Below are 27,287 nucleotides of genomic sequence, written 5' to 3'. Positions count from 1 at the left end.
AACTATTTCACTATTTCACACTAACCTATAAAATGCTGATTCAAACACATTTCAAATGTTCACTTAAGACATGAATACATTCATGAGACATTTTAAGTGACAGCATTTTTGGAATCTGTATTGTGAAGATACAGTAATAGTGCAATTACAGTGCAAGGCATTGTGAACATAGATACAGCATAGGAGACATAAACATTTCTACTGGCCATGAGATATCAGAAGGCAACAGCTGCAAACTCTTCAGTGACTGGATGCGTTATAACAGGTACCAATTGAGATTAAATTACAGTACATATCTCATCCCTATTCCCTCTAAATTCATATAAAGGCAGCAAGCGGTCCCTTTCCTATTTTAATTATATAATGATTCCCGTAGGTTGATATTCTCTTGCATATCAACCTCTGGAATCACTGATTCTCATGTCTCATAGCAAAGAGTAACAATGCTTAAACTATCAGACACCTGCAGCAATAATACAGCAACTCTAAAAACTACTCCAGCATAGATTTTTCTAGATGTCAATAATGTGACATGACACAAAGTCCCCATCAAAACCTGATACAGCATTGATAGTCTTTGTACCAGAAGAACGATGATGTTCGATGAAGAGATGGCAAAAGCATCGTTAGGTCATTTAGCTGTTCTTTTAGCAAACAGTTGGCGCCCGTCCCATTGCTTGTTCAGGCTGTTGTTCTTTGAGTACAGTTGTTCCAGAGTTGGAGGTGTGGCTGGAAGGCCAGTGGTCCACAGAGGTGGAAGGGGTGAGAGCAGGAGGGAGGAGGCTGTCAAGCTCTTGTCTTTGTCCCGTCTCAAGCAACCACTCATGAAACTTCTGCTCCACTAAGGCCTGAAACTGCCGCCTCTGGACCCTTTAAAACAACAAAGACAATGCATCACTGGTGCATCCAAATGTGTCAAAAAATAATAAAATACTTACTGCCCATGTGATTATTATGGAGATGCATTATCATTTTACATCAGATTTCATAATAATGCTAGACTTATATTAAACTAGATTGTGTCTGTTTTAAAATAAAATAAATATATCAAAGAATTTATTTTAAAGCTACATAAGCCCAAACCCCAAATATATGAATATAGTGAATACATATTTTACATACAAATCAACAACAACAAAAATACATTTGTTATTTAATAACAATAATATATAATAATAGAAATAAATAATAATAATTACAACAACTACAACAATATTTGTTACAATAAACCTAAAATGGTTATGGAATGCTCCAAAAAAAATAAACAAAACGGAAAAATAAAAATGATTTTATTGGTGTACCACTAAACCTGTGCCTATGTTTACTTAACTACGATCTGAACATGGCTAAAGACAATACTACAGCCTCGAAAGAAACGGAAAAGCGGGCTCACTTGTTTAGGTGTGCTTCCTTCACAGTCTTCTGCCAATCTTCTATCGTCTTCTCTCGGCTCTCCATGGCCTTCTGGTAGTCCGCTGGCAGGCCCCAGGGGATCTCACAGTTATCCCCCTCCATTTGAAAGGGTATCACCAGCGGGTAAAACTCAGCAGGGGGCTGGATGCGGTAGCAGCCAGTGTCTGTAGCGGAACCCTCGGCTCCAAACAGCAGAGGTTGGTCCCATAAGTTGGGAACCACAGCTAGGCCCACACTAGCCATGTGGTCCTCTAGAGTGGGATAATGTGTGTGGAAGGGGCCCAGTGTGAGAGACACATTCCCAGGTAAGAGAAGGGGTCGAGTAGGGGTGAGGGCATGGATTGTACAATGAGAAGAGCCGCCTACGGTCAGACGGCCGGCCACACACACCAGACGAACATTCTCACAGCTCTGAATGTGGACACTGGTCCCCACCGGGCCGAGAACCACTGTACTGTTCCTGCACTTATCCAAGGTCACAGATCTGCAAGATAAGGACTTCGTTTTACATTGATGTTTACAAACTGAATGACATCAGACTATGACCAGCATTTATTTTAACTTTCTTTTGACATGAAGTCCAAGTAAGGCAATGCTGTTTTCATTATTAGGAATGGGACATGATTATACTAACAGATTATTGATTAATGTGTTAACTAGTGCACATTCATTTGATGCCTTATCCCATGTCAGCAACTTGGGTCAAATATTTTCATGGAAAGAATAGGGTAAACGGTAAAAAAAAAAAAATGTAAATAAACTAATTAAGAAACATTTTAAAAGCAGTTGTGGGATACCGCAAATGGTCATAAAGTGACAATAATAACAAATGTATCGCCCATGTGCTTTTTAAGAAGTTACTTTTCGATCCCACATCCCATTGATAGCCTTCAAGAAGAATTGAGGAGTTACTGTATTTTTCGGACTATAAGTCGTACCTGAGTATAAGTCGCACCAGTCCAAAAATACGTCATGATAAGGAAAAAAACATATATAAGTCGCACTGGACTATAAGTCGCATTTATTTAGAACCAAGAACCAAGAGAAAACATTACTGTCTCCAGCTGCGAGAGGGCGCTCTATGTCTTCAGTGTAAGACTACAGGAGCACTGAGCAGCCTAGAGCAGTGGCGGCTCCAGACAATTTTGATTGGGGGGGCAATGGGGGGGTCCTGGTCTTTTCAAGGGGGGGTCTCATGAAAACCAACAAAAAATACAGTGGACATGGCTAATAACTGCATATTTCTGCTACTAAACAACAAAAACACCTTTGCAATGTAAACAAATGACAGGCTACATTTGTAATTCATATCCTTCACACTGCACTTTCATGTCAGGTATATTATGCATTTTTATTGACATTGATATTTTTACATTTATTTCCAGATAGATATTATTGAGTTTACAGGCTAAAGTGGTCTTGCTGTTGTAAACACTGTTGCTATTGTAGAAAAAATATTTTCATCACATCATTATATTTTAATTCATTTCTGAATTGTTTTTATTTTTATAATGATAATTCAGAGAATGAGAAAATGAGAAAATGAGAAAGCCTTACCAGTGTTGTGATAATTATTTTTACGTGTTAAAAATAAGTACTGTAATATAATAAAAGTTTATTCAAATAACAAAAAAGACCAGACCCCTCGATGCCTGTGAAACTTTTCTCCCTCAAACAGCACGCTAGTGTTACTTCTACACAACAGGCTACACACATAGACAGTAAAAGAGGCTACACACAGTAATATAAACAACGTATCTGCATGTTCTCACATCACATCGTTCTTGTAAAATAATAATAAGTAAATAAACACCAAAATCACTTCGCTGAGAATGAAACACCACTTACCAGCTGCCACGATGTTGAAAATATCCTCTAGCAATTAAAAAATGAGCGTGCAGCATGTGGAATCTTCCCGGTTGGATGAGGTCGTAGTCAGGTGAACGGTCATCATGTTGGTCATTTTATTTACGGCTAAATTATTATTAATAAATTGTACTAATATTATGATTGGGCGTGGGCAGGCATTCACAAAAGTTTATGTTATTACAAAAAAAAATTGAGGAAATTTTGCTTTGACAAAAGGGCACTTAAGGGGCAAAGGAGCAGGTGCTCAAGTGAACCGGTTCTTTCGGACAATTCGATCAAATAAACTAGCTGAAAAAAAAAATGGTTCACCGGTTCTTTTGCGCTCGATGTAATGCCGTCATTGGCGATGATTGCCCTTCATTCAAGCCTTTGGTTTACCCGCGCTTATAACATTAGCAAAGAATCAGTTCAGAATCAATCACCAAAAGAATCAGTTCGGTTCAGATGCGCTCTGTGTCAGTCTGCTTCACGCTGAATCACGCATGCGCAGTTATCATCAGCTAATCGGTTCTCGAATCTGACACGTCCGACAGAAACGGTTCTCGGTTCAGTGTATGAATAAATGTCGAAATAATTATTATTTATTATTGTTCTGCGTAGTTTGAAGAGAAACATTTTTGGATCTTTATCCCGAATATATATATTTTTTAATCAGGAAGAGGCTGGGGGGTCAAATGGGGGGTCAAGGCATTTTTTGGCAGGGTCTTGAGACCCCCCCTGGCGCCGCCGGTGGCCTAGAGCGCCCTCTCGCGGCTGGAGACGATAATGTTTTCTCTTGGTTCATTTCTCTCAGTTCATTTCAAAGTAATTTAGATAAATAAGTCGCACCTGACTTTAAGTCGCAGGACCAGCTAAACTATGAAAAAAAGTGCGACTTAGAGCCTGGAAAATACGGTAATTTGCAAAAAAGATAACTCTGTTCTGAACATGTTTTTTCATTGTGCATTCCAATTAATCTCAATCAAACAGCAGCTGGGTTATTTTGATTAGGTAAAAAAAAAAAAAAAAACATCTAAATAACACAATAAAACATGATAACATACAATTAAAAAAAGATCTGTTTTTGCTAAGAAACTCATTAATTCAATTTACATCAAAGACAAACAGACTGAGAGAAAAAGTGTATTTGATACACAGTTAACAATAAAAGTGCATTTATTTAGCTTTATCCTCACCTCAGAGGAGAGAGAAGGTAGATGAAAGCCTCACTGCAACGGTGGAGCTTGATGTTGGCATTGTTCAGCTTTTCAGAGTCTTTGGCTAATGTCTGCTTGCAAACCTGCGACATGAGCAACAGTCGACTTCCCGGAGGAGCCATGTGGGCATTTCTGAATATTTTGGCTTTCTTTAGGGTGCCCTCTACTACAAAACAAAAATATAAAGTGTTGGTGATATTATAATCTGGTTAACCATCAATCATTTTAAAGGGTTACTCCACCCCGAAATGATAATGTTGTCATTAATCACCCATGTCCTTTCCTAACATGTAAAAACTTTGTTCGTCTTTTTTGGAAGAAAACAGGAAGGCTTGGGACTGTCCCATAGACTGCCAAGTAAAATACACTGTCAAGGTCCAGAAAAGTATTAAAGACATCATCAGAATAGTCCATCTGCCATCAGTGGTTCAACCGTAATGTTATGAAGCGTCAAGAATACTTTTTTTATGCAAAGAAAACAAAATAATGACTTTATTCAACAATTTGTCTCCTCTGTGTCTCCACATTACTGCAGTGCCATTTTGGAGGATATGACCTGAACGCAAACTGCCACGACACAAGAATCCATTTTCTACGTGTATTTACGCTTTGATTTGAACGAAAACAGTTCATCTTTGTAGTGCGGCTGACACAGAGGAGTGTAGACTGCTTCCGTTCAGCAAATATTCAGCAAAATGACACTGTGGCGATGTGGAGAGACACAGAGGAGACTAATTTTTGCATAAAGTCATTATTTTTGTTTTCTTTGCAAATAAAGATATTCTTGACACTTCATAACAAGAACTTCCAGTTTACCTTGCAGTGCCCACGCCAGTTTCTTTCCCGACTCAGAGCAGGTGGACATGCCGAAGGGATTGAGGCAAAGGGCCTGATGCAGAAACCCCTGGAACTGCTGCAGAGAGTAGGAGCGACTGAGTTTGGAGAATCCTGCCTGGGACTGCAGTGGCGAGCGGCTGAGGAGCTTGTGGATTGGGTGCACGGTACGGCTATGGCTCACAGATCCTTCCAGCAACAAACTGAGGCTTTCCAAGGCCTCTGAAGTGAGCTGGCTGTCACGCAGGAGCTGTCCTGAACTGCTCAGCTGGCCTGGCTCCGCTAGCAACTCCAAAAGCTCAGACAAGTGTGTCTGGATGAAAGTAAGATGAGCCTGGTCGTCCCAGTTCTGGTAAAATAGAAGGAATAAACAAACTTCTATCCAAAACTGTTATCATTATACACCAAAATAAAAAAACAAAAAAAACAGATCCTTTCTTCCTACAGTATTCAGGCATAATGTACACCTGATTGTCTCAGTAACAAGTTAAAGTACATTCAGAAAACATATCAAATCTGATAATGTCTAAGGATTTGACCCCAAATAAAAAATAAGGAAAATTAAGCATTTTTAATATATATTTTATTAATATTTAAATTAGTTTACATTATTTACAGGAAACCAAATTTAAATTTCATTAAATAAAATAAAAGCTAATTAATATATTTCTGTTATATGTAATTATTAACTATTTGTACATATATAAAAATGTTCAAAAGATTTTTAAGGTTTTTGTCTTTTATGCTCAACTAGGCTTTAAAAGAACAGCATTTATTTGAAATATAGAGATTTTATAACAAAATAAATGTCTTTACTGGACGATGACATCGGCGGTAGGATTGGGGCAGGTTTGCCCGAAGTATGAATCCTTATAAGGGAAAACAACGATCAATTCCTAACAGATAAGACCCGAACATAACATGTTAATATGTATTCAAACTAAACTCATTTAAGCTTTGTCAGTTTAAACATTTAAGAGCCAAAGGATGCGTGAAAGGTGGTGACGATTATAGGGGCCCACGACTGAGGGTGGTTGACACGAAAGCATATCATTGTGTTTTTAAGCATTGCCAATTTCCAATTAAATACTTAAAAGAGTGTAAATCATTCAAACACAAGACGTGGAAAAACTACACGGAGTAGCTGGTTACTTGCGCGCTGTGTTCGGTGCGGAGAGAGCCGCGTTTCACAGACAGCAATATTGAAGCCAGCTCTCCTTTGCAAAGTTCTCCTCGAAGTTCCTCCTGCACCTGAACGAACAAATACAATTCTGGTGTCCAGGGTGCACGCAGAGACGTGTCTCAAAACACTTGAATGCCGAATTTGCCTCTTTTTGCTTTTGTACAGACAAATACATACAAAATGTCAAAATGCCCGTCTAGGAAAGTATGTTCGAAAAAACTGGTGGTTATTTCTTAAGTGTTAGTAAACAGTTGAGAAAAAAATCGGATGTCTATTATATTGTATGTGTTCATTGTCTCTTAAAGTGACCGCGCCTAATTTAGCTACTAGCTGCTGTAATGTTAATCCAAGAAAATGAAAGAAAATCACTACCTGCTCTTGACTGAATTACCTTGTAGTTTCAACAAGAATTAACGTACAATCAAACCAATAATTACTAATATATATATATATATATATATATATATATATATATATATATATATATATATATAGTGGTGGGCCGTTATCGGCGTTAACGTGCTGCGTTAACGTAATCTTATCGCCGTTAATCTATTCTCAAACTTGGGTTTGGAGCTGGGTCTATACTAAGCAAGCTATGATGACTTTCACCTTGATATAGCGCGGATCTATACCTAGCAGAATTGCACTGTAGGGGGCGAGAACGAGTCTTCGCACTTGTGTGTATGCCTACTGTGAAATTACCACTTCAAACATGACGTGCTAACATGGATGCAGCTAAAATGCCGCCGGGTTTGCTTCAGGGATTTTATATAAAAAAAATATATATATTTTTTTACTAGTAGGTGAAGGACAATATAATTCATGTGAGTATAGCAAAATAAAGCGAACTGTGACATATTATACCCAAAAATTCTTCATACAATGGACTTACTACTAGTGAAAGTGAAAAAAATAATAAATTAGACCAAAAATCATTCCGACACTTTGACCTTACAAGGTTTGGCCTATGTGTTTTTTCCTGAATTACTAATGCAACATTTCACAGACTGAACAAATTTAAGCATTGCTGGGTAATTGTTCAACAAAGTATTGATAGTTGTGTAAATATTGTCATACTAACAGTTGTCTGAAGTTTTGGCTGATTGTAATACAGTACATACATTTCTATCAAAGTTATCTGACATTATCAAGATTCATTTGCTCTGACAGTTTAACTCTGACAGTTCTTGTAATATTTTATTACCATTTTCTAAACTATAGCAAACAAACTGATAGTGTGAGAAATGTTGAAGGTGTCTGAATACATTTTTGGTTTGACTGTATATTTATTGTTTCACATTGAAGACTATACAGTGCTGTTTTACATTTAATTATTTGGTTTCTGTACTTGGACATCAACAAACTTGAAAAACTTTTTTTGTGTCAAATTGTGTAAATAGCACAAATAAATAAATAGAACGAACAAACAAATTTAACAATTTCAAACAGGGCCCAATGGTACAACCTGCACCAGGGACCCGCAAACCCCAGCTATGGCCCTGTTTAAATGGACAAATTCACACAAAAATCATGTCAAAATGCCCATCTTGGTAAGTATCTTAACAGCAGACATAGCAGGCTGAACACAGGCCTACTGTATCAGTGCATTCTCTTAAAGTGAAGGTCTATATATTAATCGAACAGCAACAACAAAGAAATCACTCACTGCTCTTAATTAAAAAGCTTTTATAACTTTATTAAAGAATAACCTTTAATTTATACAGTCCAATATGCAAGGCTGTTATACATTTGATTAATTTATTAAATTTTTGGACCTAAAAACTTATGCTACCTAAAAAAAAATCACTGTTTATTGTTTGTATCTTTACTCTATTGTATTTATTTGTGCTGTTGCTTGTAATTGGATAGAATATATTCTTCTTCTTTTTTTTATTAGAAAGTATATTTTTTCCATTAACAAAGCACATACCGAACTGTACGGAAAACCGTGACTCTAAAACCGTGATACAAACCAAACCATGAAAAAGTTGAACCGTGCCACCCCTGGTATACACAGAGTACATGCAATCGTGAATCTTGAAAGTGTTAGGGAAACTAGAAAATGATGCATTCAAAAAGGGTGCGGGGGAATCTTTAAGAGACAACAGTAGGTTGATCTAAATTGATCAACCTACCGTTGATCAATTTAATTCATCCTTGCTGAATACAATTATTCATATATATTTATAAATAAAAATTTAACTGAACAAACTATATAAAACATATGAAAATATGACTCATGTTTTCAGAAAATACACCTACACACCTTATTTTGGGAGTTTATTTTGGTGTCTCTCTCAGACGAGGAAGAGGGAGATCGTGATCTGGGACTAGGCCACTCTTCTCCAATCAGTGAGGTGCGGAGAGATATTCGATTTAGTTGCTGTAGATACAGGAAGAGTAGAAATTGCAGAGTGTCCACTGACAGCTAAAAGAAGAGATAGAGAAAATGATTAGTACAGCAGAATGGTAATCATACTTTCGAACAGCACTACAACCATTTTTCTCTTACCTTACAACGCTGCCTGTCAAGCTCCTTAGGAGTGCAGCACTGGGACAGAGCTTCTGCCCATTCTAATCTCTGCTCTGCAGAACGAGGCATCAACAGATCAAAAGTTTCAAAATACAGCCAGGCAAGCTCCTCTGCCAGCTGCAGTTTGCCACAAGCGATGTGTCGCCACATGTGCCATCCAAGCCTGGGGAAGCAGCCGTCCCGTGTCCGAACATAACAAGCCATCTTGCGCAGATAATGCATGCTGAACTTGCTTGGGGGTGTGGCAGGAAGCACCCCGATCAGGAAGGGCTCCAGACGTGGCCATACACATGCTGTGTATTTGTCCATTTCTATTGAAGAAAAAAAAAGATTTGTTCAAGCGAGTGAGCTGAGGCAGGGAGAAAGTATCAATTCACCAATAGCATGGCGGTGTATGTCCATAAGTGATAATGCACTAACAAATTGCATAATGTTATAGACAACAATAATATGAATGGCAAGAAATGGTACAACAGAAAGACTGGATAGTTTCCAATACATCCAAAAAGTCAAGGAAAGAATTTCATCATTTCTAACCAGTCTGAGCTAGATGTATGAGGTAAAGGGAATCACTTGATGGCATTGTTAAAATTAACTTGCAGTATTTCCATGACAACCACATCATTCCAGTATATATGTATGTATGTATGTAACGTTACTTATATAATTTGGTTTGAAGTCCTAATAGTTAATTTTATAAATGGGAAACATTACCTTTGACAACAGTATAATATATGGCGTATCTTTATCAATTCAACAGCCACTGAAGTTATCATTATGTCAAATCCACTCACCTGTATTTTTGCTTCTTAGTTAAAAGTTCCACATCAATCTAAAATGTTTTTGTATGTATTGTAGACGCCAATTCAATTATACAAACACAGAAAACGAGGTTCCCCAAAATATTTATATTACTAATAACAATGATGTCAAACTTTCGATGTAAGCAAGATGTGTATCATTCAGCCAACTTTATGAGAGACATGTTTAGCAGCATCTTTTCCAAAGCAACACAGTGATAACGGACTCGCCTCTATTCTCCTTAACTTACCTGATCATTGAAGGTTTCAGGGCTTCAAGCGGTGGTCACCATTGTTTCATGGGTTAACATATAATAAACATATACAACAAATATATATATATATATATATATTTAAACTGAAATGCTTTTCTGTGCTGTCTATGCTGATGCGCGCGCGATACCAACCGCGAAAGCGCGCTGCTGTGCCGCTCAAAACTTCATTATTTTCATCCTTTCATTCATTCCACCATATTAGAGGCCCACACAACCACCAAACCGTCACCTTAAAACAATAAAGTAGTTCGAGCCTAATAAATATGTAAGATAATCGCTATAGAAATATTTTCACTCAGAAAACAAAGAACGATTAGACAGCACAACTATTAATGAGCGGTTGCCATGATGTCTGTGACGTAACACAGATGCAGTCCGACTTTATTATAAAACAAAAGTCATATATGTTGAATTGATCGATTGATGTCTTGGACAAATGCACACAAAACAAAACAAACAAGCAGGGATGATAATCACGATGATCAAATAATATTTGGTGTCATTTATAAATCCTGAATTATTTGTTCAGAAAAAAGACAGCCTTCTGTCTAGGTTAGAAGTGCTTCTCTCTATTTCAAAATAAAAGTTTGTCAATTTAGTCTAATTTGTAATCTATTTAGTTGTCTTATTTGTGTTTTAGTAAATTTAACCCAGTTTTAAATCTATTTTTCAAAATATTTTATTATTCTTTCAAATAAACTATAGACAAACCTAAATAAGCGCTATATACAACATTATTAAGTAAAATTTTAAACTTAGTCCTCCCAAAAGAGAAATAATATCAACCTTATATTAAAACTACCCATATATTACTATTTATACTCAACTTAGTAATGAAAAATACATTTTTCTCTCCAAATGCTTAATGGCTCAATGCGCATGCGCGGATGTGTAGGAAGTGCTCGCAGACCGATAATCAGCTGATAGATCAACAACCGAGCAGCCACCACCAAAACAGCCGCGACTGGCAACAACAGGTAAATATCGCTAATGCTGGTAGTCTTATGTGACTCTATGTATGTAAAAGAGGTGTGATTATTTTAGAAATTGGTGTTCATGACACCGTTCGGCCCGCATCGCCCGGATTGAGACCGAGTCACGTTAATAATGGTCAGAGTCTATTCTATGCGCCTCTAATGCATCATATCAGATACATTTAGCTGGCTGTCACAGTTATGGATTAAAGCACGTAAACACAAACACGCCGGATTATTACAGTTGTGCATTAGTTCAGTAGAAATATACTTGATTATTAGATTATTATCAGATGAGTCGACATAGCCTTCTCCTGGTTATCAGATGTATTGTTCAGGGTCAAAAGAAATGCACTAAATTAATTATTCAGATTAGCAGACATACACCTGATGATTGGAGTTATTATTCAGATCAATAGATTTTCGCCTGATTTTTAGAGTGATTAATCAAATCGATAAAAATACGCCTGTTTTTTTTAATTGTTAATCAGATCGATGGACATTTACTTGGTGATTATAAGAGTGTAGAGGTATGCTTGATTAACAACGTTTTTAATCAGATTAATATGCATACACAGGATTAATGGAGTTATTATTCAGATCAATAGACTTTAACATGATTATTATATAGGTTAATCGGATCAATAGACATACACATGATTATTAGACTTACAACTATTTGTTGGACTTATGCATTAAATTACATGCAGTATACAGATTAAATACTGGTAATAATTCTGGATTAATAGACAGGTTATGAATATATTCTAGATGAAACACAACATGCAAATGGACAGATGTTGCATAATGGAGTTTCCATCCCATAATGATAAAATGTGAGTGCAAAACATGGTAACACTTAAGTTTACAATGTAAATGTCAAGTAATATGTGTTAATGCAATTCATTACAACAACTCTGTCAACATAACTGTTCAGATACAATCAGGTCAACAAAGTTGTTACATATAAAGTGCACATTGTTTTTGCCTTTATATTGCTGTATGTGATGTCCACCCGACTTTGACCCTAAAGGGTTAAGCTATAAATATTTGCAAACCAATGCAAACTCGGAGAACAGCACACGACGGAGAAACCACAAAGAGGTGACAGTTTCACAAACCTGGTGGTGTTCCACTTACAAAACATCTAGTTTATTGATCATTGTTTATGTCGACATCCAGTACAGGAGGAATTTGCAACAATAAAGATCATTCTTTTTGGACAAATGGTGTATTAGGAATGGATGAGGGGGCTGTACTTTCAGTAAACAGATATTTTCACTAAGATGCTGAGATAAGAGTTGTTGTTGTTGTTGTTTTTGTCATGCTATGCCCAATAAATCAATCTTGAAGCTGGATACCTGGCACCTTGTTTTCTTGAAACATTTGTAAGCTGTTGAACCAGACACACAGATTTAAATGGTCATGAGGATGTGTAGCAATGCGGTTTTACCTAAGAAATGTTGTTGTATTGCTTTACTCATCAGCTTCCCTATTTCTGATGAGAACTGATTCACTACACAGAGCATCTGTGGTTCTGACTGCTGACTGGAAAGTTATAATTTGGCTTTGTATGGAAGGAGAAACTGAAGACAACTGTATTCTCACTTCTGTCCTCCAATTTTGCTTATTTGATTAGTTTTAGTTTAGTTGTGCAAGAGCCAAAATATTTACCCAGAAATGAACATTTTGGCATCATTTACTCACCCTCATGACTAGCTGTCTGTTGTGGAAAATAAAAGAAGATATATATAAAATGTCTCAGTATGTTTTGGAATACTTGTAAAGGCTTATTTTCAGTAAGTTAACTCTCCTTTACCAGAATGTTTTAGTTGTAAGTTACTTCCTCTTCCTTTACCCGTTCCACTTACTGTACATTCTACTCTTATCGTTGTTGATTTTTTTAGCATCACAGTCTGACAGCTATCCACACAACTTAAAAGAAGTCTCCAGTGCCAGTTGTTGAGTTGCTGCTTTTAGAGACGCTGTCAGGGAGGACGGCCACCCTTCCTACATCATGAACACTCGTGGGACCGGCAGGGCCAATGGAAGCCTACCGCAGACCAAGATCTGCCAGTTCAAATTGGTGCTGCTGGGAGACATGGCTGTCGGCAAGTCCAGCCTGGTGCTGCGCTTTGTTAAGGGCCAGTTTGATGAGTTTCAGGAGACCACCATTGGAGGTGAGGCATAGGGGATGAATTTTAATTGAGTTCATAAACATTGGTAATGGGTATTTATATTTAGGTGGATTTTGGTTGGTTTATTGCATTTGCATTCCTACATACTGTACTGTTCTAAAGTTTGAGGTCAGTAAGATTTATTTATTTATTTATTTTAATAAAAGAATAATTTTATTCAGCATACATGCATAAATGCTATTCTTTTGTACTTTCTATTCATCAAAGAATCCTTAAAAATGTATCTCCAGTGATGGCTGCTAAAAAATCAGCTTTGGTCTCTACAGTAACATAGAACACATTGTCATAATATTTCACAATACTACTGTTATTGCGCAAATAAATGCAGCCCTGGTAAGTAAAAGAGATTTATTTCAAAAACAGTACAAAGATAACTGACCCCAAAGTTTTGAACGGTATTGTACATCATTTGGTGGATTATTTTACCATGCACAACCAATTGTGCCACAGGAACACTGGTTTAAAAAAAAAAAAAAAAAAACCTTTGCACACCTAGATTTTTGCCTGTTACCCTTGCTTTGCAAATGAACACTTCAAGAGCTGGACGAATACCGCAGAGAACTTTGTACATTCAGAGTCTAATCGGGTGTGAGCAATAGAGTTAGCAGTGCTGAGAACACACTTGTGGGTTCTTTATAGCTATTTATAACCTTGTGTTAACTGATCTTATACTTTTAGTCATAGCTGTAGATTTCATCACGTGTGAGTATGATGACAAACCATTTTCATTATCTCTGAGTATAATCTTCACACTAGCATTTGCAAACATTGTTGTAGACGTTGCAACAGTAATATCAGACTGGAGTTCTGCTAAAGCAATAAAGCACCTTAGATCATGAATGGAAGTGATTTTACCTTGATTAAGGGGTAATTTTAGGCATGCACCTGTGGTTAAGTCACATTAAAACACAGCCTTGAGTTGATTAAAACTGCAGCAACAGCAGTATAATAAAAGACACATGTTCAATGAATAAGTAATTCTAATAAATTACACTTAACATTGGTTATAGAAATCAGAATAAATAAATCTACTGCCAAGTAAATTGTTCATTTGCTTAAATATGTTCTTTGCACTTGCTTTAGCCTTGCTGCATTTAAATATCAATGTCAGACATGTCATATTATTAATCCTTGAAACTTTTTGTCTGTTGTCCACCATCAGCTGCGTTCTTGGCACAGTCTGTTTGTCTGGATGACACTACAGTGAAGTTTGAGATTTGGGACACGGCTGGACAGGAGCGCTATCACAGCTTGGCCCCCATGTACTACCGTGGAGCCCAGGCGGCTATTGTAGTTTTTGACATCACCAAGCCTGTAAGTTTACAAAGGTACACTCTTCGCACAAGTTTTATTTGGTAAAATAGTAAATTTGTTGCTTAGACTTTAGCCATGTGTTTATAGGAAACATTTGAGCGAGCGAAGGCTTGGGTGAAAGAGCTGCAGCGGCAGGCCAGTCCCAACATCGTCATCGCTCTCTCAGGAAACAAGTCTGACTTAGCGGAAAAGAGACTCGTGGAGTATGAGGTCATATCCTTTTTTTTTAATTATATTTCAAGACATGGGAGTTGTAACGTTCTTTAAGGGGCAAAAATAATCACATTGTGGTTTGATTTATAAATACCTCTGGGATTGTTGCGTGTAGTGTGCTGCTATTTTTATTTCAATGCACACAGAACAGAATAAAAAGTTTCAGTTTCAGTGGTGTATCATTCAAAAGTTTGTGGTTGGTACGAATTTTATTTATTTATTTTTTTAAAAAGCCTTTTGTGCACATGAAGACAGCATTTTATTTGATAAAAAATACACTAAAAGAGTTATAATGTAACTAGGGCCGGGACTCGATTAAAAAAATTAATCTAATTAATTAGATTTGTAATTTTCTTTGTAATTAATTAATCGAAATGAATCGCATTTTAATCGCATATAAATATTTGACCTGAGAACAGTGAGAAGTAATTTTTTTCACATGGATTTATAGTATACCATTGAATAATGACTGAATACATAAGCTTAAGCAACAAAATATTGTTTATTTTTGTTCAACCAAGTCTAGCAGACCAGTGCAATTTTTGCCATGAAGTGTAGCAATAGCATATTTAGAAACAATTTAGAAATAGTACATTTCAGAAATTCAGGAAGCTTATAGGTGCTGGAACCTTCTGTAAAGTGTTTTTTTAAGTAAAACACAATACTGTCAATTACATTCAGAACATTGGAAACACTGACTATTAGAAAACATCTCTCTGTTGCTACAGAGGCCATAACATACTAAGTCCAACTCTCAATAACATTGGCCAAAACAATAACGAGTTCAACATAAACTGTTGCACCAACAAAATAATACAGTTCAACATAAAGTGTAAAGTCCACGCTAGCTGCTATATGTTTTGCGTTGAGGTGATACTTGAGGCTCGATGTGTCGCGGTGATATGCGAACCATAGACTGTAAAAAAATATGGATGTAGTGTCCGTGATGTCACCCATAGACTCCTCATTAGCGGTTTGAAGCCTAAAGTGTGTAGAGCAGGCCGTCGCCATCTTGGCAGCGCGTCACCGCGCGACTCTCCCGGATAATTGAAAATGGGCAAAAAGGCGGTAGCTGATTGCTGAAGCCACGCCCACCTAGTGCGACGGCATTGTCAGCAGCGGCAATCCACCTGTCACTCAAGTGGCCACGCCCTTAATTATGCAGAACTTTAAGTCTTAATATAATTTAAACGGATGAGTTTTAAAAAAATTCACCCCCCTCACAGTTGTCATGAAGAGCAAAATTAGCAATATAGACCAAAATCATTTTTTGAACCAGGCTGTAAACATGTTTTTTTCTGCTGTAAAGTTGGGCATTTTAACATGGGGAGTCTAAGGGACTGACTCCCTTTTGCAGCCAGCCTCAAGCAGCCAGTCGATGAATTGCAGTTTTAGTCACTTCCTTATTGTCGGAGGTTGCTGCTCGATGCGAACCATAAGGCGTTTCTCAATGTCAAGGATACTTCCTTGGCAGGACTGATCCTTCCAAGTCACTTCCTTCAGAGGCTAGGCGAGACCCCTCTTCGCATTTGGAGAACACGTAAATGGAACAGCCTAGCAAGTGTACGTAATTGCATCATTACGTCAGTGAAAAGGTCCGTTTGAATAACGCTGTGAATGGTATCATTAAATTACTTTGGACAACTTAAGTTATTTATAAAATAACTACCAATGACGCAACCAATTGTTAAATGACAGGTCCGGTTCAGTTAACCATTTGTATTTGTATAATTTATAATATCAATACGGTAGTAATTTGTACTGGCATTTAACTTTACAGTCATAACAAAGGTTTGGTAACGTAAATAAAAGCCGTTAATGCTCCAACATTTTTGCATTTTCGAACTAACGTTAGATAGCAAAGCTGCGCGCATAGGATTGTGGGTGATTTGAGAGCGCGAAGAGCACGAAGGATACACATGTGCATCCTTTCCAGGGGGCAAGGAACTCGACCGGAAGTTGAAGTCGGGTGGGGGCTGCCATCTTTTACCAGAACTTCACTTACGTTAGCATTCCCATTGACTCCCATTCATTTTGGCGTCACTTTGACAGCGAATAACTTTACATCTGAAGCGTTTAAAGACTCCGTTTGTCCATTATTTATTTCTAAAGATACACGACAATGTATAAAGGGCTCCATTACCTTCTATGTTACATTATGGCCCCGTATAAACAGTTTTTGTAAAAAATAGGCTAATGATTGCGTCATAACCACTCGTCTCTCTGTCGCATTACCGTACAGACAGGAGGAGAAGCTCGCAGGCAATTAACTTAATATGGCGTACTGGCGTTACATTTTAAAATACTATACAAAATAATTAATCAGAATACTTACTCCTGCTCACTCACGACAAAGAACTCCCCACTCAAGCTCGCCGTCTCTGCAAGATTAACGATGGCAGTTTGGACGCACAGCCACTTAGAAGATTTACATCTGTCAGACAGGTTGCTTACGTCGTCAAGCTTCGTTTGAGTCTGCGCGTCAGAAACAGAAGTGCTAAAAAACGGTAAAAATGGGCTTCACTTGTCTCCAATTGAGTTCCAATGGGGTCGCTGTGTGCATTTCTTTTACTGTCTATGATCCTGTGTATGGGATATTCTTCAAACGAAGGACTCAGTCCTTGGTTGAAATTCCGAGGATCCTCAACATTGGAACAGTCCTTCGACGGATGTCGATGACGGAGCATCCTCGAAATATTGGCTTCCGAGGATCCTTCCTTGACATTGAGAAACACCTATAGACAGTAAAAGAAACGAACGATATTTGGTGCTCCAGTATAATCGGTCCGCCGAAACTCATCCAGTGAGAAACGTTCCGCGGTGCAAAAATAAGTTATAAAAAATGCGGGAATTTTTTTTCTGTAATAATTAATCTTAGTTAACGCGTTATTTTTTGTGTAATTAATTAATCTCAATTAACGCATTAAAGTCCCGGCCCTAATTGTAACATATTATAGGCTACTATTTAAAATAACTGTTTTCTATTTTTTATATATTTTATAATGTAATGATTCTAGTGATAGCAAAGCTAAATTTTCAACAGCCATTTCTTCATTCATTCTAATATGCCGATTTAAATTGCAGGAAAATGCTTGTATAAGTTCTTATTCTTATCAATGTTTTGAGAGAAACATGATACATTTATTTAGAATTTTTTGATAAATAGAAAGTTTGAAATTGAAATTGAAATCCTTTGTAACATTACAAATGTCTGTACTGTCACTTTTTAATAATTTAAAGCATCTTTGCTGAATAGAAGCATATTTGTCTATATATGTATATATATATATATATATATATATATATATATATATATATATATATATATATATATATATATATATATATATATATTTATTTAATGTCTTGTGTGCAGTAACCAAGACATTCATTTTACATGTATGTACAGGAAGCCCAGACATATGCAGAAGACACAGGCTTGCTTTTCATGGAAACCTCTGCCAAGACTGCAATGAATGTAAACGAGTTGTTCCTGGCCATTGGTAAGTGTTAAAGCTGTCTTCCTACTAGTGTACTCTGTGCTGGTTATTGGTACTACACTTAAGATATATTATCTATAAAAAAAAAAAGGTTTTAATAAGAATAAAAAGTAATAAGATTAGTTGCTATTGTGTTTTAAGAAAATCTATGGTTACTTGGGTAAATGCTTGTAAGGGGCTACAAACTATTGTTAATAATTTGTTTACAGGTAGAATTAAAAATTCAAATGGCATACTGACCCAGTACCAGATTTTCGAGATTGTAATTTCTTAATTATGTTGCATTATACTTTATCTGTGACGTTGTAGTGAGATCTGATCTTTTCAATTGTGACAAACATCCGAGTGAAACAGAAAAAAAAGTGTTTCTTTCAGTCGGTTGTTGATTAGATAGAGGCAGATATGAACACAACCTTCAGTTGAGTGTAAGAAGAGGTCAGGGTTTAAAGCAATGATTGAAGATGTTTTGCATACAGTATGTCAGCAAAGATAATTAGTTTTACTGGTTTATTACATTTTTGACTATTTTGATTTAAAAAAAAAAATGCATGGATGAACTATTCACAATATAATTAGTAACATCATTTAGGAAATAGAGTGAGTTTCATTTCATGCCAAATTTAAACAAAAGATTAACGTTATGAATAGTGTTCAGACTTTTTCATTCAGTTTTCATTCAGCTCTTTTATTTTTATTTATCAATAGCAAAAAAGATGCCAAAAACAGACACCCAAAACCCCACGCATGCTGCCCGACACAGGGGGGTAAACCTGCAGGACCCAGATGCACAGTCCACTCGAAGCTGCTGTGGGAACTAAAGGCCTGTCAACACTCCACCACGGGAGACCACAGACACCTTCTCCTTCCCAAAATCACACCCTTCACCCTTTCACCTCCTAAGACGGATACGGAAAGAAAGAGAGAGGAATTACAGAAAGAGATTGAGGGAAAATCCCTCAGTGATGCCATCAAGAGATTTTTCATGGAAGACTTCTGATGGACAGGGCAGAAAGCGAACGGACGATGGACTCTGTCATAACTGGCAGTAAACATGGATTCTGTATTACTTTTAAGTCAACAATAATTTCAGCCTCTGTTCATTTTCAGTATGCAAGCACCAAGGTGTCACCCAAACAGATACAAGAACACAGAAGAATCAGAATGAACAGAAGAATTATTTCATTGACAAATCCCGTTCTCAGTCCTGGAATGAGCCAAAATGGTCCATAATGCCCCCTTAAAACAGCTAGAAGTCTTCAAGCATCCGTATGTTACCTGTAAGAGTATCCATAAGCTCTGGGCTCTCCCATTCTGATCCCAACTCTAACACTGGAAGGACGTCAGCACCTTACCCTAAACTAACCCTTGGAATTGTTCAACCGTGAGCCACATCTACTAAAAAGGACCATTGAAGCAGAAGTTTTTCTTTCAACCTGAGCTTGTTTTTTCAGCCTCCAGCTTTATTTATTACCTTTATTTGAACTGGTCTCCCGTAAGTAACTCGTCATTTATCTTATACCCAAAAAGTATTGAAGAACATCACTGTTGTCTTCCCTATCCCATTTCCTTCTCCTGACCACATCGACCTTGAAGTTCAGTTTTGAAGTTAACGAAACAACAGCAAGCTCTACGATGCCTTCTCTACGTTCTGGTCGCTTTGTGTAAATTACTGTTTGAGAAACAGTCGACAAATCATTAACAGCACATTGGCAGCAACCAGATGACTGTTCATAAACCATTTCGCTTTAGAAGTAATCACAGAATAACGCACATTGGTTCATCTGGAAAAGGAAGTCATGCAATACCAGACCAATGTCTCAGTATGTGTTATTAAAAAGCAACAAAAATATTCAAGCACCCACTAATCAAAAACGTGATTGAACCAGTGTTGTGCAATACGTCGGGACGGCAAATCGCAGCAAGGGAATTTTTGGCCCACAAAGCCCCTCAAAAAAAAGAAAAAGAGGAAAAAAACAGAAGTGCCTACTCCGTTTTTTCCGTGTTCTTTGTTTTGGGCTTGTTTGAGGTCGTCAGACCACAGAAAAGTAGCGTTTTCGAGACGCTTGCCCGAAGTGTACAGGCTGTAACCTGTAAGAACAATAAGTTGAGCGTGTTAGTAACAGTTTTGTTTTATGGATGCTGTTTGTTGAGGTGTATAAAATGAGTTTTATTTAAAATTGATTTTAGTCAGTAAGTTAATGGGTTACCAATACATTTTTATGATCATTTAGGGAATGAATTGGGTATCATGATATGGTGTCACACAGCTAGAAGTCATTTGTCATGTGTCTTCAGGTCCACTTTTTTTGTGGAATAGATCTGATCTCCTGTTAACACCTCTGTGAACTGAAATGTTAAATAAAGCTGTGCTGTTCTGCTATGAATGGAATGTGGCTTTAGTTTCTGTGGCTTTTTGACTAGCCTTGATCTAAATCTCTGCTAACTTTACCCTTAAAGCATCCAAACGAAATACCACTAGCAGCACCAAATGATATCACAAACATAACGACCAAACAGGTTTCTGGTGCTAAATGCTAATAGATAGCCCTCTAGATGTATTTTTGTGGCATTTCACGTACAGAATCTTGAAATTCCCCTTCCTCCTGCTTGAATGTAACCTGTGTTGTGCCCAATTTCGACCCCCTGCCGAATTATTACCCCCCCTTGTTGAAATCGCTACCTGATTGCCTAATCCTAACCCCTCCCCCACACCTACTCCTAAACCTACCAATACTAGGGTGGTAATAGTTCGACAGGGGGTCGAAATTGGGCACAACACCAGAATGGCAGTCGAGGTCAAATATCCAACTTAAGTCATTAAGTGTCATTTGACGTCATTTTCAAGATGGCTGAGACCTCAGCAGCATTCGTTCCATTGGTTATTTTGAACTGGAAATGGGAGAACTCAAGATTTGTGTGGAGAAGGGCATGACCGGAATGGTTTGAGATCGGAATAGGGAAATGTAATCTTTAATATAGAGTTCTGCAGGAAAACCCAGAAACGAGTGAGCATTGTTTGTGGTAAACACAAGCATACAATATTTTCACTGTTATTCTATGACATAAAATACATCAGTAAAATCCTATACATTATTTCTTAATGTCGTGAAACAAGAAAACTTTTATACTCGCTAGTCTACTTCTACAGCCTTGTGTTTACCATCACACTCTTTCAAACACAATTATGTAGATAAAGATAGAATTTTAAATCAAGTTTATTGCCTAACATTAGCTTTTTTACTTCTAGGAATTGCACTCATGGTTCAGAACTCATATAAATTTTTGGTGTTTTCACAAACGAGTAACAGTTTTTTAGAAATTAAGATTACACGGAGCTCCTTTTCTGCAATTTATTTAAACCACAATGGCCAAATTATTTGCTTTTTGACAAATTAACCAGCATGATGCAAACATCTCCGCAACACTGGTTAGCCATAAAGGAAAGTTGCCGTAGGGATAGAGCAAGTTATTGCCTTTTTATGAAAGACTGAGATGGAATTTACAAAAAAAGACATCACGATCATATATTGTTAAGACTTGATGTATTTACAATAGAATGGTAAAGCCAAGTCAATCGACACAAAGTTAGTAAAATAACAGTCCAGACAGAGTAAACTAATGAGTGTGATGTGATATATTTGACTGAAAGATAGAAAGAAACCGATCATTAAAACCCATCACAAAGGAAAATAAATGACAAATGCAAGATAAAAATTCATGGTTGTGGTGTTACTTTATACACATTAAAATGCCCCCCAAAAATCGACATGTTTTAAAACAGTTTTTCTTTAATTCCTCACACTCATAAAAAACCCTGCTCTTTAAAACAATCATTACCAAGCAGATTAAATCAGTATAGTATAGTAACCCATTCAACTCCTCAGACTCAACTATCCAGCAGATCATACTTGGTAGTACTTTGCTGATCAAAAAATATAATTGCATTTATCTAGCCCTCACTCTCTTCATCTTCTACTGCTGTGTAGATACTCTGGTTTCTCCGTTTGATTTGAGGTGTGCCACCTGTATGACTTGCTGACCCCTGTGTAGTCTCCCCGCTGGTGCGTTTGGGGACCCTGGCTGGTGTAAGGCCCCCCTCCTCTTCTGAGCTGCCCTGAGAGAGGGATGCTGAAGGAGGGGGAAGAGAAAGCGGCCGCAAGGAGCGTAGTGGAGCCTCTGATTCTGGTGTGGAACATGGGGGAGGTAAGATCAGTCTATTGGCCATCTCTCGCTGGGGACTGCTGTCTCTATCGCTGTCCTGGCTCCCTACTTGCCCTTCTGGAACCACTGCATCGGTCCCTTTCCCCTCGGTACATTCTACTCCCTCATCCTCTTCCTCCTCCCATTCGTCCTCAATGGTGATTTCATCAGGATTATAGGAGCTGGAGAGGCCAGAGGTGTCAGTGGGGTACTCACTAGGTTCGTCTATACTCCCTGTGCTGTCCCCATCCTCCTCTTCTTCAGTCACACCTGTGGCACCCTCCTCTCCGTAAGCCTTCCCAGCCAGGATGTAGATGTCTGTCAGGCCGAGGGTGGCACACAGCTCTGTGGTTTGGGGGTTGGTGGAGTAGACCGGGTGGGCATTGGGCTGTGGGCAGCTGGGGTCATAAGCGGGCACCGTCAGGCTGAAATTTTCAGGGATGCAAAGGTCACCGCTCAAATCACTCATGACCTCCATCATAGCTTCTTCTGATGCACTGAAATCCCACCTGAAAGAAACAGAGGAACAGGGTGTCTAAATACTGACAAATTCATTTGTGTGCAAGATATTGACTGTTTGTGTGCACAACTTCCTGATTAATAGTAGAATTTGAAGCCAATTTCTCAATTTATTAATTCTAATATTACAAACTGCATTCAGCAACATGCATTTAATTGATCAAAATTAGCAGTAAATGCATTTATAATGTCATGAAATACTTTTCAAATCAGTGCTGTTCATTTGAAAAAAATAAATATATATATATAGGTTTTTTTTTTTTTCAAAATATTAAGCAATGCAACCCTTGCAAAAATTTATAATAAGAAGAAATGCACAAATCAGAATATTACTATAATTTCTTAAGGATCGTGTGACATGACTGAAGACTGATGGCCACAGAAATTCAGCTTTGCCATAACAGGAATAAATTACATTTTAAAATATATTGTAATAGAAAACTGTTATTTTTAAACTTTAATGATGTTTGTCAATTTTGTAGTTTTACAGTATTTGTGGTCAATCAAAATAAGTCTTGGTGAGCATAAGAGACTCCGATCAAAAAGTTGGCCCCTTTTTTAAAAATATACAATGACATATTCAAAGAACAGTAGTTATGAACAGTGACAATGAGTATTATGAGGGACACAGGCAGCTATGACAATTCTACCAATCAAAGAGCATCTAAAAAAATTCCACAGGATAATATCAGGAACAGAACAGAACTTATTGAGAATATGCTGATTAATGAAAAGTGCCAATACGATATGGATTAAAAGGTATAGCTCACCCAAAAATGACAATTCTGTTATTTATTACTCGCCCTCACGTCGTTCCAAACAAGCAAAACCTTTGTTCATCCTTGGAAACACAAATTAAGATATTCTTGATGAAATCTGAGAGCTTTCTGAACCAACATAGACAGCAAAGTAACTACCAAGTTCAAGGCCCAGAAACATAGTAGGGACACTGTTAAAATGGTCCATGTCCATCAATGGTTGATTTTGATTTTATGAGAAGAAAACAAAAATAATGACTTTGTTCAATGATATCTTTTCTTCTCGGTCAGTTTTGTTATGCTGCCATTCACAAGAGTACTGTGTGGGCAGACTGAGCCAGAAAAGAAAAAAATCTTTGAACAAAGTCATTATTTTTGTTTTCTTTGCACATAATTATACTTTTAGGTTCATAAAATTACAGTTGAACCACTGATGTCACATGAACTATTTTATCAATGTCCTTACTACCTTTCCAGGCATTTAATGTGGTAGTTCCCTTGCTATCTATGGAAGGTCAGAAAGTTCTTAATTTGTGTTCCGAAGATGAACAAAAGTCTTAGGGGTTTGGGACGACATGAAGGTGAGTAATTAATGACAGTATTTTAATTTTGGGGGGACCTATCGCTTTAAGAATAATCATAAAATGATGTGTATGAAAATGTAGTTACTTTAACATAGTCTGTACCTGGTGTGTAGTCCGTTGTCTTGTGGTGGGTTCCAGAAATTGCAGGATGGTTTCTGAAGGCTGTCTGTCGCTTTCAAGATGGCCAGCCATTCTGGATCATACTCAAGGTGCTCCGAGGAGCCCGGTCGGTCTGCTACCTCCACAATCTGCAAAACCAAAACATTCATTCACTCAAAAAAAGACTAGATCTACTACTTGGATCTTACAATATTTGGACAAAGTGGATACTACTGGAAGAGCTTGAAACACGTTTTGTTGATGGAAACAGCAGAAAAATTACCTGAAGAAAGTCTCTATGTGGAAGACACTTGTCAAGTGAAAGAAACTTGGTGATCTTTGGGGCAGCATTTTTCTCAGCCTGTTATGATAAATAGCCAGTTGTGATTTGTTGTAATGAATAATAAACTCTGGAGATTTTGATAATAAATAGGTTTATATCGCTCTCTTTTTATAAATCCCACCTCGTGCTGCATCAGTGCAGCGAACTTCACGTGCAGGTGAGCTGAAAACCAGTATGTGGGCTGCAGGTGGTCCAGAAGCTCTGCAGCAGCAGGGCTGCCCAAGGTGCCGCTCTCTACTTCCTGTCTGAGGAACTTCTTCTGGCGCAGAAGCTGGTTTGTGTTGCCATAGTAATAAATGCCTCGTGGCCAATCATGGGTCATGAAGATGTCTATGGGCATCTTGATCTGGAGGAGTTAGGTTTAATATTAGACATGGATAGCAAAATATTGTTTCCATCTTTTTATGAGTTAAACTGTAAATCATATTTTGATCACTTTTTTTTCTGTTGATGCATTTAAAATATATTTTATCTAAAAGTACTGGATTTAAGGACTTCACTTATCGATTTACCTGTTTAAGTTTGAAGACATCAATGTTTCTTATGTGGTACACACTGCGCAAAGAATCTGGGCTGTATGGTGGGAACTCAAAGTGTCCTGAAATTGCATAAGGTTCAGAAATGTCATTTTTGGGTCTTTTATTAACCGATTTGAAATTGGTAAAACTCACCTTTCTTGTAATCATGAGATTTAAATATTCCCGAAAGACCACCAATCCGTACACCTTTAAAGCGAACAATCCCTGCATAACCTGAGGAATGAGGAACATCAAATCCATTGAGAACTATTTAAGTAAAGGGTTAGTTCACCCAAAAATGAAAAATGCTAAATACAGTTGTAATTTGTTATTATTTTTGGACCAAAATGTATTTTCAATGCTTCCAAAAATTCTAACTTACCCTCTGATGTCACAAGGACTACTTTGATTATGTTTTTATTACCTTTCTGGACATGGACAGGATACCATACATACAATTTCAATGGAGGGACAGAAAGCTCGGACTAAATCTAAAATATCTTAAACTGTGTTGCGAAAGATGAACGCAGGTCTTACGGGTTTGGAACAACATGAGGGGGGAATCATTAATTACATAATTTACATTTTTGGCTGAACTAACCCTTTAAGAAAACCGTAAAAGTCTGAGCATACAACACTAAAACACAAATCTGGCACTACACTTATTAATCTTACTACATATTAAAGTAAAAACGTTTGCGTTTGTGAGTATGAGCCAAAGATCTGACCCAGGTAATAGATGTTGGGGGCCACCCAGCCTCCATACGGAAGCTCCTGCAGATGGTTTGACGCCTCGTGGTTTCCGCCAATGAAAATCGTCAGGACAGGAGCCTTTTTCTCACCAGAGTAGTACCTTAAAAAACCCGATGGATATGACATGTCGATGGTCGAGCAATATCAACGTAATGTTTACTTAACATTCACTCAAAGATAAAAATATTTGAAAAACGAAATGTGCTTTATCCATATAAATAATAATAAATATGCAACCACTGAGTGGTCACTGTTTAATGAAACATGTACGTTATCTACTGAATAATATTGGGTGTATGCTTACTTGTAGAAGGTTTGCATGTGTCTGTACTTGACAGGCACCGCCATGCACTTCATGTCTCCTTCATTTCTGACCGCCTGGAAGTCTCCGCAGCACAGCAGCAGATCCACCTTCACGCCTTCTTTATTTTCCAGGTAACTGATGCTCTCATAGATCTTATCCAGCTCTCCGTGACAACAGCCTTCTACTGCCACCTTCATCCTTATTTCTCTGATCAACAGCCTTACGCTCAAAGACGACAAATTGAGTTACCCATAGCACAGATGATCAAACCTTTACCTATTTGACATAATTCTTCTAGCAGCCGCTTTTGCTATACAATCTATGCTTTTGCCTCCTTTAACTCACATGCTACTCTGCACATGCGCAGAACTGTCATGTGACCAGTGCGTTAAATGCATTTGTTATTCTTCATCCACACTTTCCTTCATTTATATTTGTTCTTCAATTTTATACTAAAATAATAATACAAAAAATGTGTGCAAGCTTTGATTTAAAGACTGATCATCATTCGGAATTCACGTGAACAGTATATGGAATGTACGGAATGTATACAAAAACAGCCATGCAAAATTATTTCTATGTAATACATTTTTTTTTCTCTTTTAAATGCATTGTTTTTACTTTTTCTTTTCTTTGCATTGTTTTTCATATTCATACCAGAACTTTTTTGCTGTTGTTGCAATGAATTTTTCAAATAACGAAGAAGAAGCAAAGAACTCTGAATTTGAAACTAAAATGCCAGTGTGGAAAGTGCAGCCAGTTGCGATGCTTGTTGTCACGTGGTGCATGTTACTTTTCTCAACGATATTCGGGAAGCACCAATCGAATTACTTATGATTAATAAATAAACCAATTCTTCAACCAGTTAAAAGTGACTGTTGTATCATACAGTACAGACCAAAAG

The 27,287-nt window shown here is 37.4% G+C and overlaps 3 protein-coding genes across 3 annotated transcripts; 1 reads left to right on the top strand and 2 right to left on the bottom strand.

Annotated features, from left to right (window-relative positions):
* Positions 1 to 90: 90 nt before the first annotated feature.
* Positions 91 to 10,459, bottom strand: tbccd1 (TBCC domain containing 1). Its single transcript, XM_026271977.1, has 7 exons — positions 10,083 to 10,459; positions 9,011 to 9,342; positions 8,765 to 8,926; positions 5,295 to 5,661; positions 4,458 to 4,644; positions 1,394 to 1,897; positions 91 to 870 (listed from the first exon to the last, which is right to left on the bottom strand). Exons 2-7 carry the CDS (start codon positions 9,338 to 9,340, stop codon positions 648 to 650), a joined length of 1,773 nt encoding a protein of 590 aa, XP_026127762.1. The 5' UTR covers positions 9,341 to 9,342; positions 10,083 to 10,459; the 3' UTR covers positions 91 to 647.
* A 524-nt stretch (positions 10,460 to 10,983) lies between these two features.
* rab5b (RAB5B, member RAS oncogene family) lies at positions 10,984 to 20,694 on the top strand. The gene is made up of 6 exons (XM_026271976.1): positions 10,984 to 11,083; positions 12,988 to 13,260; positions 14,441 to 14,592; positions 14,680 to 14,802; positions 18,215 to 18,308; positions 19,011 to 20,694. The coding sequence occupies exons 2-6, from the start codon at positions 13,098 to 13,100 to the stop codon at positions 19,121 to 19,123; spliced, it is 645 nt and encodes a 214-aa protein (XP_026127761.1). The 5' UTR covers positions 10,984 to 11,083; positions 12,988 to 13,097; the 3' UTR covers positions 19,124 to 20,694.
* A 1,136-nt stretch (positions 20,695 to 21,830) lies between these two features.
* On the bottom strand, positions 21,831 to 26,756 carry dbr1 (debranching RNA lariats 1). Its single transcript, XM_026271975.1, has 8 exons — positions 26,384 to 26,756; positions 26,055 to 26,179; positions 25,480 to 25,560; positions 25,321 to 25,406; positions 24,930 to 25,154; positions 24,749 to 24,826; positions 24,469 to 24,614; positions 21,831 to 23,014 (listed from the first exon to the last, which is right to left on the bottom strand). The coding sequence occupies exons 1-8, from the start codon at positions 26,578 to 26,580 to the stop codon at positions 22,255 to 22,257; spliced, it is 1,698 nt and encodes a 565-aa protein (XP_026127760.1). The 5' UTR covers positions 26,581 to 26,756; the 3' UTR covers positions 21,831 to 22,254.
* Between the last annotated feature and the right edge of the window lie 531 nt (positions 26,757 to 27,287).

Source organism: Carassius auratus, chromosome 9, assembly GCF_003368295.1.
Source record: "Carassius auratus strain Wakin chromosome 9, ASM336829v1, whole genome shotgun sequence".
Lineage (NCBI taxonomy): Eukaryota > Metazoa > Chordata > Actinopteri > Cypriniformes > Cyprinidae > Carassius > Carassius auratus.
This window is presented reverse-complemented; position numbering and strand designations above follow the sequence as displayed.

Bases quoted from the DNA above. Each gene is read 5' to 3' on its own strand.
- rab5b (XM_026271976.1), top strand. From the start codon at position 13,098: ATGAACACTCGTGGGACCGGCAGGGCCAATGGAAGCCTACCGCAGACC. The intron at 14,803-18,214 runs GTCATATCCTTT...ATGTATGTACAG, and splicing joins AGAGACTCGTGGAGTATGAG to GAAGCCCAGACATATGCAGA. The intron at 18,309-19,010 runs GTAAGTGTTAAA...ATTTATCAATAG, and splicing joins CGAGTTGTTCCTGGCCATTG to CAAAAAAGATGCCAAAAACA.
- dbr1 (XM_026271975.1), bottom strand. From the start codon at position 26,580: ATGAAGGTGGCAGTAGAAGGCTGTTGTCACGGAGAGCTGGATAAGATC. The intron at 25,155-25,320 runs GTAAATCGATAA...TAACTCCTCCAG, and splicing joins ATGTCTTCAAACTTAAACAG to ATCAAGATGCCCATAGACAT. The intron at 24,827-24,929 runs GTGGGATTTATA...TTATCATAACAG, and splicing joins CTGCACTGATGCAGCACGAG to GCTGAGAAAAATGCTGCCCC.
- tbccd1 (XM_026271977.1), bottom strand. From the start codon at position 9,340: ATGGACAAATACACAGCATGTGTATGGCCACGTCTGGAGCCCTTCCTG. The intron at 4,645-5,294 runs GTAAACTGGAAG...TTTGTTTTGTAG, and splicing joins ACTGGCGTGGGCACTGCAAG to TAGAGGGCACCCTAAAGAAA. The intron at 1,898-4,457 runs GTGAGGATAAAG...CTTATCTTGCAG, and splicing joins TACCTTCTCTCTCCTCTGAG to ATCTGTGACCTTGGATAAGT.